Source organism: Lissotriton vulgaris, chromosome 3_1, assembly GCF_964263255.1.
Source record: "Lissotriton vulgaris chromosome 3_1, aLisVul1.2, whole genome shotgun sequence".
Lineage (NCBI taxonomy): Eukaryota > Metazoa > Chordata > Amphibia > Caudata > Salamandridae > Lissotriton > Lissotriton vulgaris.
In genome coordinates, this window is record NC_141689.1 from 1937964749 (window position 1) to 1937979081 (window position 14333).

A 14333-nucleotide genomic window follows, 5' to 3' on the forward strand; every position below is an offset into this window, starting at 1 on the left:
ATAGCCATATATACGTTAATTGTGCAAAAATAAGCACACATGTTTATATTAGAAGCAGTGACATTAATGCAAGTGGAGCTTGGAGCTCCCCAAAATTTCTTAGAACCCTTACCCCAAAGCTAAAGGGGTTACATTATTTAACCACATATGCCATTTTGAATATCTTATCAATAAAGATACATATCTTGCCTAAGCAGCAGTCAATCATCTTTCCCACAACCATACTGTTCCACTGTAAACTTGGGGTCAAAGGGTTTGAGCCTCCTTGTCCTATCAACAACATAAACATGGAGACTTGTCCTCCATTTCAAACAACATGTCATAGGGATCTCACAATAGTAATTCAACAGCCCTGGTTTAACTGTAAGTAAAGCGAATAAAGTTCTGCCACCGGCAAGGCCTGGGGAAGAGAGTTAAAAGGGGCTACATCCTGGTGATATGTGGCATGTGATGACTGTTTAAAAGTATTTTCTATCCCAGGGGATAACACACAGTTCGAGGGCACACAATGGGGGGGCAATAGAATTACTATTCAAAGAGGTCCCTCATGTTAGGGGCCCAACACTCATAAAACTAAGTATCAAAATAAATACAAAAAGCAAAGGTAAGAAGCAGAAGTGGTAAGATGAGAAAACAGTTACAGACATTCTTTTTTATCTTTCTTGCTCAAGGTTTTTTTCCTGAAGTGTCTTTTACATGCAAGGCGTAGAATTGCACCTCTGTCTTAATTCTTGTGGCCTAATAGCTCACCCTAGTGGTGGATAACTGTATGTTAAAGTATAGAGGAAATGTTCAAAAGTTTATTAAACTTGAAAGAATTAGTAAAAATATGTGTATGTTAATTATTAATGTAAATTAAATGTATATATTGATTTTAAATGTAGAACAAAAGAAACTAATGTTACAGCACCATCGATTTAATTTTGAATCACATCCATAATTAAACTAAATATATTAATTTAAAGGAAACATTTTTCTGAAATTCAAATTAAAAAATAACCTCATCTAAAGTAACAAAAAATGTCTATTATCATGCATTAATAGTAATTAAAAGTGATGTTCAGAAATAAGGTAAAGTATTTTAATTACATTTTGATACAAATAAATGTTACAATAAGTATTTAATTAAAAGGTTGTTCGAATATTTTATAATAAAATAATATATATGTTTTCTTTCTAGGTATTTTTTTAAACATGAAATTATATTTTATATTTTGACAATTTTATATAATCAAATTAACTTTAACATTATTTCCTATGAGCTTTTATTTTAAGTACCCATCTTCATTATTTTTCTATGGGAGGGTGTTGTCGTACCAGTGGATGGCAATGTGTGGTGCTGGACTTACTTCAGCTCTGAGCTGGAGTCATTTACTGCTGTTTTGGGTCCCTTTGTAGCTGAAGCATCTTTTGAAGTACAGCTTTGGAATAGGAATCGGCGGACTCTTTGTGGATGGACGTACATCTCTCCCTAAACTCCTCCATAACCTTCCTAATCCCCCTAAACTCCCGTCTTAATCCACCCTAAACCCACCCGATTTGTAAGTATGCAATTTGTTCCAGCTACTCCCCCTGCTCCCTCCCACATGTACTTCTAAGTAATAAACTTACTTGTATGAGGATATACCCGAGGAATTTTGTAGTATTTTAGTAGTACCATTGTATACTAGTAAATGTACTGCAACTTCGGTTTTTGAATATGCTCCAAAGAGCGGATTGCGATGGACTGCTCTCTTATAAAGCCTGCATGAGAGGCAGGGGCAATTCGCTCAGACTTTAACCAGCATTTAAATATATTTAGAACACGTTTTACAAATACCTTATTGATCATACATAACAAGGAAAACTAACCAGATGGATTTCAAAACATTCATGTACCCTTCTTATAAAACTGATGACAGCTGAACCAAGCCATGTAGTTGCAAACTTTACTGATCTCATACAAACATTAAAGGCTGATAAAAGATTCCCATCCACGGCTCAACATTTGTTTTCAGACAGTTTCTGGAAATTCCATGAGGACCCACTGCCCAATTATTATAAAGGGATGATGTAGTATTTCTATCTTCATCTAGGTTATTGGAGTATCCAGACTGCAGCCTACAATATCAGGGATAACCATAACAGCACCTGGAACTCTAACACGAGCTTAAACAACCAAACCACTCACTTTCAAGGGTGCTAGGACTACCCCAATAGTATTAAAACTAACTCTTTAGTAACCAATTGCCAGAATGCTTGGAGATTCCCCCTTTTTATGGATTTCAGCATATTGCTCCAATGTCTTACGGGAAAGCAGCTGGTTTTGAATCTAATATAAATTCTCCTTTCCTACTTTGCTTCTCTAAGCCATTGGCCAAACCTACAAAAATAGTTGACAGTATCCAGTAAATGGCTTCCAAATTCAGATATGTTGGGCTCATAGTAACAAATTAAGGCAAAAACAGTAAAAATATTGCTTGAGAAAATGGTCATTCTATTTGATTTGCCTACAACGGAAAAATGTAAATTTATAGCTGAAGTAAGTGGAATGCAAAAAGATATTTTTGATGTGAGATTAATCCCTTCTTAAACACCCAACACAACCAAAGTTTCACAGAGAAAGGCTTTCAGAAATGTAGAATCACCTGAAGTAAGTAAATCATTCTAGAGATTTGAAATTGACAGACCTAGTGACTACAAATCTACAAAATACATGGGTTTACCGAGATCTCCATAAATATCTCCATAAATATGTGCTGAAATAGTCAAAAACAAATATTATTTTATCGTAGTATTTGCCGACTAGTAGCTCAAAATGTATTGGTTTGTCACCCACCCACGAAACATTTCTCCAAAAGAAAAACATATGTTTAAGGAAACACAATTTTCTGATGTAAGCCAAATGAACAGTTTCATACCTTCTGAATTAATTTCTAGTTTAGTAGGCACAGATGTTGTTAGATGAGGTTTTATGCTCACGTGGGTTTCTCTATCCATTCCTGCTGTGGGTATTTCCTGATTAGGAGAAACTTTAACTTCAATTTCTTCTTCACTTTGTAAAGGTTTTGCACTTTCACCTTCATGAACTTCTGCAATAAACAAATGGATATCTTTCTCTTAGTGCTACGAGTTATTGTGCTGCAGTTTAGATCCAATAGACAGCAAGCTTCAGAAAACAAAACAGAAACTCTTATTAATCAGTCGGCTAATTTTCTTGTACACCCCCGCTTGATCGCCTGCTTTTCATTCACTTACCAATATCTGCTTTTGTTATAGCTGAATCACATCCTGAGATACTTTTTCTAGTAGTCAAAATTATACTTCAGCCCCTTCTGGAGCATCTCTATTTCTATGAACAATACTACATGAGTGTACAATATCAAGCCCTTCAGGTGTTTGATATATCTCTTACTCCGGCCACTCCGTCAAATTAGGATCCATTATTTGACTCTTTATACCTTACATTATTTTCATGAGCTTCATCTAGAATCATGGTACGCGTCCTGTTTCAAATAGAACACAAAAACATGTATGCCTGCTTATTAATAAGCAATGTGATTCACACAAAGGTCATCCTCTCACATAGGCATGGCTGACAAAACTCCTGTTCCCATGTTCAATAACTACAACTTAGTTTACGCATAGGACATGATTACAAATATCCATTGCTGGATGAGACAAGTATTGCCTATTTAGGCTTTTCAGGGGATAACAAGTTTATTTTGGTGATTACAGCACTTACGTTTGCATGTCCCAATAAATCTAGGGAAAGGAAAAAGATTTTGTTATATGCACACAGAGAGATGGGACAATACAAAGTGATTTTAAGAACCCTCACTCACCAACCTGGTGGTGACATGCTTCATCACTGGGTTCCCACTGGAAAGACCTAATGTCTTTCCAGTGCGCTTCAACGCCTGTTTACAGCGGAGCTGGATCTTGTGAGTGTTGAGGGTGTGATTAAAGCCAAATTAAGCTAAGTGAGTGCAAAAAAAGGAAGCAAAATTAAAAAGTGCAGATTCGTGACTTTCAACTATTTTATTAATAGTCCGATTTGCACTGGTTAAAAACAGATATAAATGGACCCATAGGTATGGTCTCAGTTATTAAAGATCCCCTAGTCCATAGTGGAAAGGTTGGTCAACATGTTTCTGCTTGTTTGGGTGCACCTTAGGGCGTGTACACCACCGGAGGATCACATTATATGGTCCTGATGAAAGCTGAGCGACTCGGGCTCCAAACAAGCAGAAACATGTTGACCAACCTTTTTACTATGGACTAGGGGTCTTTAATAACAGAGACCATACCTATGGGTCCATTTATATCTGTTTTTAACAAGTGCAAATCGGACAATTAATAAAATAGTTGAAAGTCACGAATCTGCACTTTTTAATTTTCCTTCCTTTTTTTGCACTCAGCTTAATTTGGCTTTAATCACACCATCAACACTCACAAGATCCAGCTCCGCTGTAAACAGGCGTTGAAGCACACTGGAAAGACATTAGGTCTTTCCAGTGGCAACCCAGTGATGAAGCATGCCACCAACAGGTTGGTGAGTGAGGGTTCTTAAAATCACTTTATATTGTCCCATCTCTCTGTGTGCATATAACAAAATCTTTTTCCTTTCCCCTGAACCACGGACATTATTACGAGGTTGCTCTTTACTTATTGATTCACTCTTCTGTTGGTTTATGACACTAAGATAAGGGGTGTAAGAGTGAATATTCATACCCTTTCTCTCTTGTTGTTCTTGGTTGTTCCAATAAATCTAGGGCCTGTTCCCCTTTTTATAATGTTGCAGGTTTGATCTGCCAAAGTTTAATAATTACGAGGTGTGAAAAACATTGTGACAACTCATTATTACTATCTTTGCACAAACAGGGGTATATGCAGGGATGGAAATGAAAATAGCCAGTTGTAATCAGGCTGGATTTTATCATCGGGAGGACCACACACATTCCCTAACCTGCTCTTGCTCATTCCACTAACATCGAGGCCGTTCTATTTAGTTTGTACTTCTTTAACCATCCCTTTGGGTTCCAATTCTACATCACCCATACAACCTTTAAAAAAAAAAAAACTTGACAATATTTACAAAGGTATTCTTAACACATTTATCTATTTTCCCTAATCAATACATTATCCAATAAATTATATACACCAGAAGTATTCAAACCTGGCCACCAATGCATATCTATCTACACTAAAGATACACCAGAACTGATTTGTGACAATGATTTAAAAACAGCCCCTGATATGAATCCTTCAACTACAGCCATATGTAATCACTGGTAAAACATTGGTATCTCCTTTGGGAAACAGTGATGATTGCCCTGTCTAAGGAAGACAACAAATCCTTGAAGTTACTGTTGTCACCATCATTCAAGCAATCAAACAACATTTGTAGAGAGCAACACTGTCACCCTTAGGGGTATCTGGATGCTGTGTCTCTGTCGAAGAGCTAGGTCTTGAGTCTCTTTCTGGAGTCTGCCAGTGAGGGGGTTGCATGGAGCTGGAAGGGAAGGTCGTTCCAGGTCTTGGCAGTAATGTATGCGAAGGAGCTGCCACCGCTGTGGCTGCGAAGGATACAGGAGGTGTGTGCGAGGACGAGTGAAGAGGATCGCAGGTGTCTAGAAGATTGGTGGAAGTTCAGCCGGTGGTTGATGTAAGCAGGTCCTACGTCGTGAAGGGCTTTACACAGCGTGCGTGAGGATCTTCAAATGGCATCTTCTCTGGATGGGGAGCCACGGGAGGTCTCTCAGGTGGGGGGCGATTTGGGTACGTTTGGGGAGGTCATGAATGAATCTGGCTGCAGCGTTCTGAGGAGCGAGTGGAGATGCTGGCGTAGAGGACGGTGCCAAAGTTGAGGCAGAGTGACGGGTTTTATGGTGTTGGTCAGGATCCATCTGAAGACTCTGAGGAGCATTCAAAGAGTGTGGAAGCAGGAAGAGGTGATTGCGTTGACTTGTCACTTCATGGTCAGTAGACTGTCGAGGATGAAGATGAGGTTATGTGTATGGTCTGTCAGTGTGGGTGTAGGTCTGAGTTCTGTGGACCACCAGCAGTGGTCCAATGCAGAGGCGTTCTTTCTGAAGATCAGTACTTCATTTTTGTTGGAGTTGAGTTGGAGGCAATAGTGTCTCACCCATTTGGCTATGTTGGTCATGGCGTTGCAGAAGTTGGTTTTGGCATTGAAGGGATCCTCAGTGAGTGAGTGAGAGGATCAGTTGTGTCGCCTGGGTAGGATATTATGTGAGTCAGTGGGATCTGATGACGTCTGCAAGGGGGGTCATGTACCTGGGGACAGGGTGGGGCTAAGGGATAATCTTTGTGGTATGCCGCATATGTTGTCTTTGGGTGCGGAGACGGAGGGAGGCAGTCAGATGCCAAGTGTGCGACCTGTAAGGAAGGAGGCAATCCAATTGAGGGATTCTTGCTGTATGCCTATGTTGTAGAGTCTGTTGATGAGGGTGTTGTGGGAGACATTGTTGAAAGTCGCAGAGAAGCCGAGTAGCATCAGGGCCCCAGTTTCTCCATGGTCGAGGCGTGTTCTGATGTCGTCTGTGGCGTCAATCAGCGCAGTCCTAGTGCTCAGAATCCTGATTGTGAGGGGTCCAGTAAGTGGCATTGTTCCTGGAATTCGGTGAGCTGTTGGTTGATGGTTTTCTCGAGAACTTTAGCTAGGTAGGGGAGCGGGGAGATAGGGTGACATTTTTGAGATCGCGGAGGTCGGCGAAGGCCTTCTTTAGGAGAGGTCCAACGTCTGCATGTTTCCATCTGTCTGTACAGGTTGCTGTGGAGATGGAAGTGTTGAGGTTGCTGGTGAGTTGTGGGCTGATTGGGTTTATTGCGAGGTTGTAGAGGTGGTAGGGGCAGGGAGTCGGTGGGTGCCCCGGAGTGGATGAAAGACATGATGGCTGAGGTGGTCCGGCCGGTGCCTACTCCTTAATATGGCCCTTACATCCCAAATTTTAACATTTATCTTCATAAGGGCTCCATTACTCCTAGTTCATAGGCTACATGAGTTGAAGATAAAACCAAAACTGGGATCTGAAACATCTAGGGCCTGGAGCTCAAAGATAAACCTTGCAGACATAAGTGTTACAAGAAATGCTTTCTCCCACAATAGCACATGTAAGGTCATTTCAATTTGCACAGATTGTGCAGGAGACTGACAATGACACAGTTCAAACACCACCTAAGCATTAGGCTTCTAATCAGAGAAAATAAGCAAAGCGGGTGTTTCAGAGGGAAAACAAATTTAGATTTTCAGGCACCTGTAGAAGGACATTCTATTGTACATAGGAGAGGTTTAGGGAATTGAACCTATTTGTCAAGGCCCAATTGAAGACACTTGTTCAATTATTGGAACCTAGCGGTGATGGATGTAGTGCTGACTTTCCAGTTAGCCAACATAATATTCAGGTTATCTGAGAAAGGGCTTACATGAGTGAGATTGCAAACCACTGAAGAAGTGTAGGAGGTCAGAGACTCATCCCTGACAAGGCTAAGTTGAAGCCACTAGAATAAAAGTTGACTTCACCAATCAAGTCAGTGGCTAGTTAAGAAGGAAAATCCAATATGACCATGGTCCACAAACTCTACTATTTAGTATGGAAAATTGCCACATTTTCATATAAAAACCTGTCACAAATAGATCTTTGTGAGATTAACCCCATGCCTTAAAGATCAAGTCCATGAATGACTAATTTAGTGCATGTTGTTTCCTTTGTGTTTCTGCTCTGCTCTCAAAATATACTGCTGGTAATGGCAGGTAAACAGAGAAGAATTTCTTGAAAATGGGCAAGTGTAACAAGTAGATGGAAAAATAGAGGGAAATGACCACTCCCCCTAATTTATATACATATGAGGGTAGAGAAACTCATGTACATCACCTCCACTGAAGCACAAGTTACTACTTGTGTAACGATATATCTGTAAGAGACATTAGTTAGTGATAGATTCCTTACCTTAGAATATCCCCAGGCGTCAGACTGGATCCGGAAATTTTTGCGTAGCAATACCCCTGCGCGCTGGTAGGCGTCGTCTGCGGCTCCGCGTCCGTCGTCGGCGTCGTGAGCGCCGGGATGACGTCATCGGAGTATATAGACGGCGCCCATGCGCGCTGACGTCAGTTCTGATAACACAGCTTTTCCGCGCCAGATACGCAGAGCCATGATAGAACTAACACTGGTGCCATTGAAACTAGGGCCCTGGAAGGGGATGACCTTAACCCTAAATATCGGTTCGCAGAACGGGGAGGATGGGAGGGCGGTAAGGAATCTATCACTAACTAATGTCTCTTACAGATATATCGTTACACAAGTAGTAACTTGTGCATCTGAAAGAGACACGTTAGTGATAGATTCCTTACCTTAGAATAGATACCCCAGCAATACCAACCCCGGTGGAGGGTCTGCGAACCAATATCACACCAGAAAGTCCTGGAGGACGGAACGGCCAAAGAAGCCATCCCTCCGGACTTGACTGTCCAGGCAGTAGTGTCTTGCGAACGTGTGCAGCGAGGCCCACGTGGCTGCCTGACAGATGTCCTGCAGGGGGACACCGCGGCCCAGGGCAGTTGTCGTTGCCCGAGTGGAGTGAGCCCGCAATCCAGCCGGGGGCTCCTTCCTCGCCATAGAGTAGCATGCTTGGATGCACAAGATGATCCACCTGGAGATGGTCCTCTTGTGTACAGCCTTTCCCTTCTTCGCGCCCACGTAACCAACGAAGAGTTGGTCATCCACCCGGAATTGGCGAGTGCGGTCCAGGTAGTAGGAGAGCGCACGTTTTGGATCCAGACGGTGGAGCCTCTCTTCCTCTTTCGAGGGATGCGGAGGCGGAAAGAAGGTGGGCAAGGTGATGGACTGCCCGATGTGGAAGGCCGTGACAACCTTGGGCAGAAAGGAAGGTCGTGTACGCAACACCACCTTATCAGGATGAACAGACAGGAAAGGCGGAGAAGAAGAAAGAGCCTGGAGCTCACTCACCCTCCTGGCAGAGGTGATGGCAACCAGGAAGGCCGTCTTCAGTGTAAGGAGACGAAGAGGACAGTTATGAAGTGGCTCAAAGGGAGCACACATCAGATAGGTGAGAACAAGGTTCAAGTCCCACTGGGGCATCACGAAGGGAACAGGAGGGAACATGTGTGTGATGCCCTTCAGAAATCTACTCACTATAGGGGACTTGAACAAAGAAGGCTGATCTGGTAGCCTCAAGAAGGCTGAAAGAGCAGAGAGGTACCCTTTAAGAGTGCCCAGAGCAGAGCCCTGCTGGGCAAGGGAAAGAAGAAAGAGCAGCACTTCCGAAAGGGGTGCAGAGAGGGGATCCACAGCCTTTGCTGCGCACCATGCCACAAATCTGTTCCACCGGCAGGCGTATACCGACTTAGTGGAGGGACGCCTGGCTGCCAGAATGATGTCACAGACTTCGGGAGGCAAGTCAAATGGCCTCAACTGCCGCCGCTCAATCTCCAAGCTTGTAGGTGGAGACTGGACAGGTTCGGGTGCAGGACCGTCCCCTGCTGCTGCGACAGAAGGTCCTCCCGAAGAGGCAGACGAATCGGGGGATCGACTGACATGCTGAGTAGCTCGGGATACCAGTATCTTCGTGCCCAGTCCGGAGCCACAAGGACGACCTGGGCCCGGTCGCGCCTGATCTTCTTCAGCACTCTGGGCAGAAGTGGTATAGGCGGAAAGGCGTACAACAGACCGCAGCTCCACTCGCGACGAAAAGCGTCTCCGAGCGAGTGCCGCCTTGGAAACTCCAACGCGCAGAACTGCTGACATTGCGCGTTCTCTTCTGTGGCGAATAGATCTAACCAAGGCTCTCCCCACTGTCGAAAGAGACCTTGCGCCACGTCCGAGTTCAGACGCCATTCGTGATCCATCATGCACCGGCGGCTGAGTTCGTCCGCCCTGGCATTCAGAGAGCCTGCCAGGTGTTGAACCACCAGGGTCACGCCCTGATGTTCCAGCCACTGCCAGAGGCGCAGAGCCTCCTGGCAAAGGGTCCACGACCCCACACCGCCCTGTTTGTTGCAGTACCACATGGCGGTGGTGTTGTCGGTGAACACTTGCACCACGCTTCCCCTGACAGAGGGGAGGAATGCCTTCAGTGCAAGACGAATCGCCCGCAGCTCCAGAAGGTTGATGTGGAGCCGGGACTCCGCCGGAGACCAGAGGCCTCTGATCTCCGCCTCTCCCATGTGGCCTCCCCAGCCCTGGAGGGACGCGTCCGTCACAACTACGTGCTCCGGCTGGGGTAGGGAGAGGGGTCTGCCACTGACCCATTCGCGGTCCGTGAGCCACCACTGCAGTTGCTTCGCAGTGCCCTCCGAGATCAGGACATGATCGGACAGGTTGCCCTGATGCTGGGCCCACTGAAACTTCAGGTCCCACTGCAGAGCCCGCATCCGCCACCTGGCGTGACGCACCAGAAGGATGCAGGAGGCCATCAGTCCCAGAAGCCGCAGCGTCAACCTGACCGAGACTCGGGATAACGGTCTGAAGACAGGAATCAGAGCCTGAATATCCCGAACCCGCTGCTCGGGTGGGTAAACCCGAAACTGCGCCGAGTCGAGAACCGCTCCGATGAAAAGGAGCTTCTGAGAGGGACACAGGTGCGACTTCGGCACATTGATGGAGAACCCCAGCAAGTGCAGGAGGTCGGCCGTAGTCTGGAGGTGGCTGACGACTGTCTGGGGCGAGCCCGCCTTCAACAACCAGTCGTCGAGGTAGGGGAAGACTGATACCCCCTGCCTGCGCAGATGGGCTGCGACCACCGCCATCACCTTTGTGAACACCCGTGGGGCGCTGGTAAGGCCGAAGGGGAGCACGGTAAACTGAAAGTGCTCTAGGCCTACCGTGAACCGCAGGTAACGCCGGTGGGCCGGCAGGACGGGGATGTGGAAATAGGCGTCCTGCAAGTCCAACGCTACCATCCAGTCTCCTGGGTCCAGGGCAGCCAGGACCTGAGCTAAAGTGAGCATCTTGAACTTCTCCGTCCGGAGGAAGCCGTTGACGTTCCGCAGATCCAAGATAGGGCGTAGGCCCCCTTTGCCCTTCTTGGGCACCAGAAAGTAGTGGGAGTAACAACCACGTCCTACTTCTGGCCCAGGAACGCGCTCGATGGCCCTCTTGGCCAAGAGGGCCGAAACTTCCTCCTGCAGAAGTTGCAAGTGATCCCCCGACACACGGTGGTATTGAGGTGGCATGGATGGAGGGGAAGACTCGAAGGGGAGGGAGAAACCCCTTCGGACAATTTGCAGCACCCACCTGTCCGAAGTGACTGTATGCCAGTGGGAGAGGTGATGGCGAACCCTGCCTCCCACAGGCGTCACATGGGCCTGAAAACTCGGACTAGGAAGGTTTTGAGGCGGGGGCTGCTGAGGGAGGTGTGGACTGGCCTCGCCGCTGACCCCGACCACCGCCACGGCGGTTCCCACGTCCGCCACCGCGCTGCTGGACATTTTGCGGCGTGTGGCTGGCGGTCCGTGGAGGGGCGCCCCTTCCGTGGCCACGAAAGGAGCGAAAGGCACCCGATTGCTGGCGTGGGGCCGTAAGGCCCAAGGACTTGGCCGTGGCCCTGGAGTCCTTGAAACGTTCCAGCGCATGGTCTGCCTTGTCGCCAAAGAGGCGACGGCCATCAAACGGCATGTCCAGGAGGGTGGCCTGGACATCGGCCGAGAAGTTGGCGGACCTCAACCAGGCGTGGCGTCGAACCGCCACCGTCGTTGCCATCGCCCTGCCCAGTGAGTCCGTGGTATCCAGCCCACACCGGATAGAAAAGCGTGCCGCATCTCGGCCGTCCGCAAGGGTTTGGCTGAGTTTAGCCCTGACCTCCTCAGGGCATTGTGGCAGCACCTCCGCAACCGTGTCCCACAGAGTGTGGGTGTAGCGGCCCAAGAGACAGTTGGTGTTCACTGACCGTAGCCCCAGGCTCACAGACGAGAAGACCTTCTTCCCGAACTGCTCATATCTCTTGGATTCCCTGTCGGGCGGGGCCGACGGGAATGCGGATTGGGAGGTAGAGGCCTGGATGACCAGGCTCTCGGGGGTGGGATGGGTGGACAAAAAGCATGGGTCGCCCGGTGCCGGGCGGTAGCGTCTGGCCACGTTCCTGTCCACAGGGGGGCCTGTGGCGGGCTTGGACCAAGTGCCCAGCAGAACGTCACACAAGGCCTCATTGAACGGCAGAAGGGGCTCCGTGGAACCGGACTGCTGTTTGAGGACCTCAGTGAGGAGATTAGTCCTCACGGCCGCGACGGGGAGCTGAAGGTTTAAGGCCTTAGCTGCCTTCGTCAACACTACGCTGTAAGCAGAACCCGCCTCCGAAGCCACAGTCGGGGGCGACGTAAATCCAGTGTCTGGCGAGGTGTCAATACCACTGGCCTCCCCAAGCTCATATGTCCAGTCCTGATGCGACTGGCAATCGCGTGCCAGAGGGTCCTCGGACCCCTCCCATTGCTCCTCGTCACCCGGCTCCTGGAGACCAGGATTAACAGCCAGGGCCTCCTCGTGGAGATAGAATTCTCCGAAGGCCGACGGAATCGGCGCCCAGCGGCGCCCCTCCGACACCTGAGTAGGACCGTAGGAAGCATTGGGGTCGGCAACCACATCGGCTGCCGGGGACGACACCTGAAGGGACGGCGCCGGTGAGGTCGTAAGGTCGACCGGCGAGGTCCCGGATCCGGATCCAGCGAGGTCGCGCGGCGCCGGGACCGAAGTCGCCAGCGGCGCCGGGGCCGAAGCACCCGACGTCGTCGGGGCCGAAGCGCCCGACCCGGAAGGACCTCCAGACGGAGCCGATCGGCCCGAAGGCGCCACGGGAACCGACTGAGGAGGGAGGGCCCTCATGGCCATGAGGTACCTCTCGACCTCCTCCTGCGACGCGCCGTGCCCAGGGACCCGGAGGTGTGGGGCAGGCGGCGACGCTTGCGACTCCCGCGGAGCCGCGTGGGCGGTGTCGCCCGAGTCCCCGGTCGCATCGTGCGAGCGACGGGGCGGGTCGGAGGATCGATGGTGTCGCTCCGACCTCTCATGCCTCTTACCTGAGGACTTGGAACCGGACGATCGGTGACCACTCCCGGAGCGTCGATGACTCCGACCTCGCGACCTGTCCCTCGACCTCCCGTGGGACCGGGACCGGGACCTGGAGCGGCGCGGGGCCGACTGCCTCAGCTCGAGACGCTTGCGGGACCGCTCCCGCCTAGCCTTCGACGTCAGGGCCCGGCAGTCGTCACAGGTTCGATCGTCGTGGTCGAGGCCTAAGCACTTCAGGCACCGGCGATGGGGGTCCGTGACCGACATGAGTCGGCCGCACTTCGAGCAAGGCTTGAACCCGGGCATCCCTGGCACCGATAGTCGAGAAGCGACTAAATAGAGGATCAAAAAGATCAAAAAAGTTTTCAGTCAAAAAGTGACTGGGGGTAGAGCTTCTTCCGGATCTGCGCTAGCTGGCGCGGAAAAAAGAAGAACTGACGTCAGCGCGCATGGGCGCCGTCTATATACTCCGATGACGTCATCCCGGCGCTCACGACGCCGACGACGGACGCGGAGCCGCAGACGACGCCTACCAGCGCGCAGGGGTATTGCTACGCAAAAATTTCCGGATCCAGTCTGACGCCTGGGGATATTCTAAGGTAAGGAATCTATCACTAACGTGTCTCTTTCAGATTTACATGACCAATGGACAAAGACCTTACAAGCCTGGTAAGATCTGCCTCATGCAGTGATAATTCAAGATCCCTTGTATAATAACTGCATGAGACACAGCTCCTAAATGTAAACTTAGGAGAACTGCTATGTCCATGTTCCGCGGTCTTAATAAACAGAACTTTCAGCCTTATAGCATGTTGTGGGCATGGCTTCACTACCGTAGGCCATATTTGGACTCAGTGTGCAACAACACACCCTAGTGTTCTGCTAATTGAAGCTTGAAGGAGCACATATCTAGTCGGGCATGAGGCAACATCCTGATGCATGAAGTCTGCAGTTCCAGGAGCCTTTCACTGAGCTGTGCTTGAAGAAACTGACCCACAGTAACATTTACAGCAAATACACTGTGTTAGACCAGACAGCTTATTGGTAGTCCTTCCTCCCAAAGGTTTGCCTACCTTCTCCACTTTTCTGGCCTTATTTTGGCTGGCTTTAGGACTCTGAATACTTTACCACTACTAACCAGTGCTAAAGTGCCTGTTCTCTCTCACCTAAATATGGTAATATTTGCTCATCCCCAATTGGTGCATTTCATTTACTGATAAGTCCCTAGTAAAGTGCACTCCACGTGCCCAGATCCTGTAAATTAAGTGTCACCTATACAGGTACCACCTTGGCGCGCGGAAGTCAGCT

General features: G+C 48.4%; 1 protein-coding gene across 1 annotated transcript in view; it reads right to left on the reverse strand.

The window, feature by feature from the left end:
* LOC147728645 (serine/threonine-protein kinase Nek1-like) overlaps positions 1-14333 on the reverse strand; it is a 460469-nt gene that overhangs the window by 324290 nt on the left and 121846 nt on the right. The window contains exon 5 of the mRNA XM_086962422.1: positions 2901-3071. Within this exon, the coding sequence (XP_086818548.1) occupies positions 2901-3071 (171 nt within the window). The remainder of the gene's footprint in view (positions 1-2900; positions 3072-14333) is intronic.